The sequence below is a fragment of the Pundamilia nyererei genome, unplaced genomic scaffold, assembly GCF_000239375.1.
Source record: "Pundamilia nyererei isolate P.nyererei 1_Seehausen unplaced genomic scaffold, PunNye1.0 scaffold00020, whole genome shotgun sequence".
Classification (NCBI taxonomy): domain Eukaryota; kingdom Metazoa; phylum Chordata; class Actinopteri; order Cichliformes; family Cichlidae; genus Pundamilia; species Pundamilia nyererei.
In genome coordinates, this window is record NW_005187421.1 from 5,297,564 (window position 1) to 5,306,234 (window position 8,671).

At 41.9% G+C, this 8,671-nt stretch overlaps 1 protein-coding gene across 1 annotated transcript in view; it reads right to left on the reverse strand.

Annotated features, from left to right (window-relative positions):
* b4galt1l (DP-Gal:betaGlcNAc beta 1,4- galactosyltransferase, polypeptide 1, like) overlaps window positions 1–8,671 on the reverse strand; it is a 21,007-nt gene that overhangs the window by 9,591 nt on the left and 2,745 nt on the right. The window contains exon 2 of the mRNA XM_005726600.1: window positions 4,016–4,251. Coding sequence (XP_005726657.1) covers window positions 4,016–4,251 — 236 coding nt within the window. The remainder of the gene's footprint in view (window positions 1–4,015; window positions 4,252–8,671) is intronic.

An 8,671-nucleotide genomic window follows, 5' to 3' on the forward strand; every position in this document is an offset into this window, starting at 1 on the left:
GCTTTCGAGCCTATACAGCTTGGAGTAAGACAACATGCATGAAGAGGATGATGTGGACAAAATACTCATTTGCCTAATAATTCTGCACTCCCTGTACCTCTGCCTTTTTTGGGGGGGTAAAAAGTATCTCATTGAAGTGTAACATAAGTGTCTCAGGTGACTGCGGGTTTCCCCAACATTATAAACCGTATATTTGCATAATAACTGAAACAAGCTCACTGAATGAACAATGGGCTGTGAGGAAGACCTCACCATCTCTAAATCAAGGACAGGACCTAAGGGTACATCTTTCACCATCTTACAATGCTGTTACTGCAGCCATTCTCCAACTGTTTGTGAATGGTACTCATGACCATTGTTCACAAACAGACCAGCAGTGAATCCAACACTCCTTCACTGATCCTGGTCCAGTTGTCCTTCATGATGAATAAAGGAGCTGTGAGCAGCCACGTGGGATGGATGAGAGAAACTTCAGAACTTCATGCCTGCTGCTGCTGCGCTAATAATAACTCAGGTTTCTATGGGAGCAGTAAACAGACCTCAGGTGATTACGCAACAAACGTGAGCACTGAGCAGGTGTGAAGGGAGCCTAAAGATGAAGGTTGATGTACATCTACATAAACGTAAATCTTCAGATTTTCCATCAAAAAGTACAGAAGCCAATTAATGGGTAGTTTCTAAAGTCTAAACCTGACCAAGGTGTATGGAGGGCCTAAACATAACTGAGTTCTTGTTAGTGACTAATCTTAACCAAGTAGTTTTTAATGCTCTAACCAAACAAGCGTTCTTTTTAAAAGACTAAACTAAACATATTTATTTTTAGGGCAAAATCAACCCAACAAAGGAGTTGTGTTTCAGCTGACAAGCACACAAAGCTAGAGATCCTTCAGGTGACTTCATGAAGCATGAAGGCAAGTTGAGATCTGCAGCTGCTGCAGATATCTGCATCACAGCAGCTCTGTAGCGTGCTTTAACAAGTGTAATCATGCAAAAAAATAAGAAGTGCGCCCGAAGGGAACTGATAAAATTCCTGTTGCCAGAATGAAAAGATCCACAAAGAGGTTAGTAAAGCTTCACAGGAAACAAATACAGTAGAAACAAGTTGGAGCAGATAGAAAACAAGAGAAGAAGGAAGCCTGTATTACCAGTGCGACCCCCTCAGTCAACACCAAACGGGGGTAGAGCCTCAGCGTCTCCAGGGCCACAACCATTGATCAGAAAGGCCTGACATGCAAAGGGAGGGGAGGCTGGAGGGGTGAGGAGGGGCAGCAAGATAAGCACAGTGAGGAGGAAGAGGAGGAGGAAGGACACACACACAAGAAAGAGAAAAACAACAACTGTGAGTCACACAGAGAAACAAAGCAGAAGAAGAAAGTTCAGAAATCAGTCAGGTGATTGACTATGACGTTCAGTCTTCAGTCACTGGGGTCCATGCAGTTACAACAACACACACACACACACTACATACAACAGCTGCGTGTGCCAGATGATGTTTGTAAACAGTCACTATCACCACATATATTTACTGAGTGTTAAATATTTATGATTCAAACCCTTCAATTTAAAATGATTACATTACAAAACTATTGTTTGTCATCTTCCATTCAATTGTGTGAAATTTTCATCAGCGACAGCCTCCTGCTGGCCTATGTGCAGACCGATGTTATATTAGCATTTATCTTAAATTAAGTTTTGTGTATGTTTACGTTAGCATATACCTATAGAGAAGGTAAATCAGCAGATATTTGAATGGAGGCTGGGAAACATTTGGATTAGGTTTGGATACATGCAGAGTGACTGCAGGTAAATTAGAAGATATTTGAATAGAGTTACGTGGTATAGAAAGGCAAAACACTGAGGTCTTTGTTGACTGGAAAAGCAGGTGCTAGTTTACTCGTGTTTACTCGTCTCTGTTATTTAAGTTTTCTGCAAATAAACTCCCACGTATTTAGTGAATATTCATTCGTTAGGTCACCTGGGTTCACCTGGGTAGGTGTAAACTGACCCTGATTCTGTCTGCAGGTGGGGCACCAGCTCATTTACATGTAAATAACACCCGAGCTTGCTTATCCGTCCTCAGAGGCCTGGTGGCTGGCTTTCATCAAACCAAGCAGCAAAGATCCTCAGACCAAGCACGCAGACTGTAACTATACGCAAAGTTCTTATTCCCACACAGACAGCAGAAAGCAGCGCCCAGAGGCACAACATTTGGGAGCAATAACAAATTTCTAACAAGTTTTTAATTGATGGCCTCTACTGCATATCACAAGCTCTCCGGATGCTGTGTAAACACATTTTAACATTTCAACTATGCAAAGATCCAGAAACACTGGTGACTTCTGAGCCCCAAAACTAAAAACTGTCCTTTTATTCAAGTAATCAAAAAATAATCAACACAGATGAGAGTTATTAATTTTGAATTTTTATTTCAATTCAGTTTCGTTTCCCTTTGTAGGATTTATCAGGAACAGGATCTAAGAAGCTGAGAAAAGACATTACTATCCAAACACAACGCTTGATGTCACACAGACACATTCGTTTGTTTAGTTAAACGCATTATCATCACCTACATCTTGGAGTAGCAGAATCTGTCAGCTTATCAAACTGTACAACAATAGTTTAATTTGATAATAATTTGCCTGAGTGGGTTTTGTTGGGCTTAAAATAGATTTAAGCGTATTTACTTCAGTCCTGCTAAGAGAGATGTTAAATAACTCCTCTGGTAATCTATAAGTGGTGGGAGTAACTGCAATACAATGAATCTTCCTAGTAACCAGAGTCCAATCTAAACCTAAAATTGTTTGAGATGGGTGACTGATCAGACTCGAATTTCAGCTCCAAAGCCACTAAGGCTGTTAGTGTTGCTCCAGTTTGTGTTGTGCTGATAAGCCTTCTGCACAACACAAAACACAGTGAACACACCCTCTCTGTGTACTTAAGCAAAAGCCACCAGTCTTTCAGTCACACAGTTTCCAGAATCCTCAAAAGTATGTGACACTGCGGCCTGCAAACATCAATAGCACTAGTGATCACACTCCCAGTTTCCAAGAATTCACAGTAAATTCTGCTGATTGAAGAAGCTTCGCGTAAGAAAGAAGTTTAGAGTTCTTACTGTGAGATACTCTGTGAACCACCTGTGGATTTTTATGTTAAACAATCATGATGTGATTGAAGAGTAGACAGAGAAGTTCAAAGGTATTTCATTAATTGTTCCAGGATTGAAGCCTTTTTTTAACCACTGTTCTCCACCCTAAGAGGAACTTTAAGAGCTTTACATCTGATAGCCACTGCTCCTTTTTAGTTATAAGATGGGGTCCAGTTCAAAAAGAGGCAAAAAAATAAATAAATAAAGATTATCATCTTATTTTTAAACCCCATGGCTTGCTTTCGTTACTTCTTTTTCTTGTTAATCTAATACTCAACAGTAATTTTAAAGGTAGTTACTGCATTAATAAAAAGTTTGATTTTGTACAGAGGACTTATTATAAATGGTTTATTCCTGTTGTAAATCAATAGTTAGCTACATGAATAGCTTAACTGACTGGTATTTCTGGTCAGAAGTAGCAAGATCAACCCCCTGCACACACCCCCATCAGTCACATTTGATAAACTTCTTTTTATCACTGACAGCTGCACACTGCAAAACAAACTCCTGCCATCGCACAGTAAGGGGGAGTGATAGTGAGGAGGAAGCACCCAGACACAACAGTGTATTTAATGTCTCCAAACTGATTATTTCATGTAAGCAACAAGCTGAAGCTTGAATTCCAGGAATGTATCTGGCGTTGTGAGGCTAAAGAGCCATTCATGCCAACACCGGCGTCACACAGGCAGGAGACCTGATGTATTATTTTACTATTTGTGAAACCAAACTCTAGATAAACATGCTCTCTCTCATTTCATTTTTACGCAAAGAGGCAAACAGTCCACCCTGTCAAGTAAACAGTGGAACTTATACACACAGGATTTTAATTGTCTCTTTGTTCTCATGTATGAACACACATCGCAAGTGTACCTGGTTGATGACGTAGATCCCGTAGTCGAGCTGTTGCCGTTGCAAGATCGGGTGCAGATAGTACAGCCAGTACTTAAGGTGCTCTTCTCGGTTGCGGAACGGGATGATGATGGCCACTTTCTGCAGCGCCTCGCAGTCTTTGGGTTTGAAGCGTCCGCCCGGCTGCACGTTGGGGTTCTCCTTTTTTATCAGCTCCAGGTTTACAGGAATGTTAAACTCCACTCGCAGGGGACCCACTGAGGACACAAACACCAACATCAGAGAGTCTGACTACAGAGTAAAGGATCAGCACAACCTTTTCAGGTGGCCACAGCAGAGAGCTTCACCCACAGGCAAAAAACTGAGACAAAGTATTATTTAAAAAAAAACCAAAATAGAGTGTAGAAAAACAAAAAGTTAAATAATATATAAATATACAACAACTAGGCCTCATTCACTAACATCCACATGGAAAAATACAGTAGGATAAGCTTCTATAAGCCATAGAAGGCCCTTAGCCCATATGGCATTAGCCATAGAATACCAGAACTGGCAGGTCCACCACTGGCGTCCTGCTCGTCACAGATGAGAGCAGCTTCACCGTGAACACATGTGACAGCCGTGAAAGCATATGGAGAAGCCGTGGAGAACAATATGTTCCCTGTAACATTGTTTAGCACGTATGTATTAGTATGTAGGGTCAGTGATAGTCTGAGAGGCATATCTATGGAGTGACGCACAGACCTCCACGGGCTCAGCAACAGCACCCTGACTGCCATTAGATATCAGGATGAAATCCTGGGACCTGTTGTCAGGCGATACACTGGTGCCGTGGGCCCTGGGTTCCCGCTGGTGCACAACAATGCCCGGCCTCATGTGGCGAGAGTATGAAGGCAGTTCCTGAAGGATGAAGGATTTGATACTACTGACTGGCCCCCACACTTGCCTTACCTAAATCCGATAGATTGCGCTCAAAACTTATGTTTGGCTTATGCCAAGTTGCAACTCAGACTGTCCAGGAGCTCAGTGATACCCAGGACACCATCTCATCTCATCAGGAGCATGGCCCAACACTGTCAGGCATGCATACAAGCAGGTGGGGGAGGGGGGGAGGGGGGGGGAGGCATACAAACTACTGAGAACCGCTTTTGAGTTGCTACAATGAAATTTGGGCAAACTGGACTAGCCAGTCACACCTTGATTTTCAGGGTTCATCCCTCTGTGAGTGATAAATTTCATTCCCATCAAACGATGCGGAGTCCTTTCATGCCAAACATATCACCAAGATAACCAGCACCGCCTCCCATTAAACTCTGATGTGTTATAAGCATTATATCTGAATGAATGAAAAGAGCGGCCCCTGAGAGACGAAGTAAAATGTATCTGAGGAAAACTGCTGTGAAGAGTCTGGTCACATAATCGTCAGGACAGGTTAAATGTGTTTGTGTACGCCTGCAGCGTGTTCTTCCAGTCTGTTCTGGTTTATTCTGACTGAAATGATGTGAGCACAAACAGCAGGAAAGAAAACTGTTTTCGTCCTGCAGAACATTTTCCAACCTTCTGCAGTTCTCAGTGTGTAATCAGAGAAATATGCTGCTGCAGAAAGAGTCCAAAAGTCCAAACAGCTCATTAACACACAAAGATTTGCGCTCTTCATCCAGAGAGCAGTTAGACGCTGATCTCAGGTCAACAACTTTTATACAGCCTGTATAGTCACGTCATTTTCCTGAACACGGAAACATGTCTGCCCACGCGTTACGGACATCTCTGTAACAGTGACATCATGCTAGACCAGTGCCAAGAAAACTACAGCTAGAACAGAGTCCTACTCATGTCAGATAAAATGTTCTGCTCCTCTGCAAGTCCAGAGTACAATTTCTCACTGTGTGATGACGTGTCAACAGAAACCAAACAGGACTCCCTAACAGAGGAAGCAGGAGCACAGCTGGAACCATTTTACTACATCCTTCACTGTTTAGCCTTCCACTCGTGGTTTCAGCACAGTTTCACATGTTAATATGTTCATCTTTAAGCCACTTCAAGCTGCTTTCAGTTGGTCATCCCTCTGGATAAAGATTTAAGGTCAGCTATTAAAAGATGTACGTACGCCTTTGTGAGATTTGATTTGTTAAATAGAGCAGCGTGCAATCATATTTCAGGAGTTTTGAGATATCCTAATGGAGTTTTGTTTGTTTTTTTATAAAGGGGGAGTTAATCTTGAGCTGAGTATTTACAGTCATATACAAAAGTTTGGGCAATGGCTCAATGTTCTCCCTATGATACAGTGAACAACAATCATAAGCATGTCATAAGTTTCAAAGACTTTATTGCTAAATAATTCACTTTTACAGTGTAGAATCCGTATTTACAGTTGTGAGTCTCCTTCATAACGTTTTCAATCCTCCGTAGCATGCTGGACTTACCAACACTCCTAGCTAATCACAGTTTGTGCTTTTAAAGGACTGCTCGTAGGTCTTCAGTTGAATTAAAAGTTGAGAAGTTTCCTGCCAATGGATACAAACTGCTGGGATAATGTCACTTTGCTCCTGGATCATTCAAGCTGGTCTTTGAGGAGATTTAAGGGCAGTCTTTAAAAAGCAGACTTGCACAGATCATTTTACTGGAGCTAGAAGAATTTGGACTGTTTTTAAGTGCTTGTTTGATTCTGAAACCCGAAGGAGCGCTTGGACCCAGAAAGAGCGAATGGCAAATCATATCCACTTAACAAGCGGATTTCAATGGTCTTTCTTTACTGTGAAAATTCAAACCTATTTGATAGTGAGGGTTCACTTCAGCCAGTTTGCCATCTATGAGATTGGAGCAAACACAAGTCACTTGACCTAAATAACCCCACAGCTGACCAATCGACTGATCCTACATACCCATTACTGACCTCTGGCTGTCAGACCGTAGATTACATGGAGCCATCTTGTGGCTCCACGTAATCTGCCCAATACTTGAGTAAATATTAGTTAGGATAATAGGAGCTTTTGGTCTTACAGAAACAAATAAGTGTTGTAGAGTGAAACCTCTTTATATGACACAATGTCTGACAGAGTTCACAGAGTCAAACCATTGATCATTTTCACTGCTCATTAATAACCAAGGAGAGCAAACTTAATCCGGCTCAAACAGAAAGAAAATGGACAGTGTGCAATGAATATTAATTGCACACTGCAAAAAATAAATGAATAAATAAATATATAAATGTCTATAGTAGATTGTAAAAAACAATCGTTTTTGTGTAGCATGAACATCCATATATTGGGTAGATAAAGCTATAAAGCTTATGAAAATACAGTTAAAAATGTATGTTTTCTGTCACATTTTCTAAAGCTGTCTGTATGAGGTCACAATTTTAAAAATCCACACTTTCACAAGTTCTCTGTGTAGTTAAAAGTCAAGATGGGTTCAGACTAGTTCACACTCAGAAACCAAAGAGTGCGATGAAGCTGAATGTCTGTGGGCTGACAGAGCTGATCTGAGAGGTCTGAGGGGGTCCGAGAGGTCACAGCTGAGGAAACTGTGAGATCATCAGACTAATAACAAACATCCTGATCAAAGTTACACAAACTGATCAAACTGAAAGTCCAGACAAACACGCAGAGAGGACGTTTATGAAAGAGAACACAGAACTCGTACTAAAAGTGTACCTGCACTACAAAATATTTTATAACACTGTCTGCACCTGTGATTTGGAACAGACTTGTTTTAAAACCACAGTCCACCTCATAAGAGACACAATTCATTCAACCAAAAATGCAAAGCACCTCATGAATGTGGATTCTCTCCTTTTAGTTGCAGCACTCTAGCTAAAACCTGCAGTAGGCTGGCGAACTGGTTCATGGGTGCTGCTATGCCAAAGTCACAGAGGTTGCAGAACAAGACGAGGACTCCAAGCTGCAGTCCAACACGGAGGAGATTGAGTGTGTCTATGGGAGGAGAGACGCACTCGAGAGCCAGCTGGTCTGAATGTTTCCGCTAAAGGGGCTCTGTAAGCGTTTTTTTATCTTATAAATTCCAACCTTGACATGAGGTGTGTGTGTGTTTGCATGTGTGTGTTTATAAAGGAAGCCTCAGGACTGGAAACCTCAGGTCAGATGTGAACAGACAGCATCTGGTTTCCTCTACTCTACCTCCTCAGAGACTCGTAAGCCTGCAAACTGCTGCTGCTTCTGTCGGCTGTTTCTCACAAACAAAGCATGGAGGACGAGCAGCTTTAGCAGAAACCCGAGCTCCAGCAGAAACTCAGAGGAGGAGCATGTACAGAGGCTCTGATTGGCTTGCATTATCTCACATCTGGAGAACATCCCAGCACCTCTGACTGCATCCCCACACCAGGAGGAGACATGAGGAGAGAGGAAACACCTTATTAGAGATCTTTAGATCACAGCTGGATGACACTGAGATTTAATGTGAGCCAAAACTACGAAGTTTAAAAGTAACCGAACACCTGGCTGCAGCTGTACGTCGTATCTCCTGAATGCTGTTTGGACTCCAATCAGATGAACTCAAGAACACACAAAACTCCCCCATAAATCAAGCCCATTCTGGTGTTTAAACTAGAGCCATCTGCAACCCCACAGATTCATGAAACCTAACGTGGAGGCAGCTCCTCGTGTTCTTCCACCTCATCTATTTAAAAAGTAACGACACACACAACAATTACTCTCATTT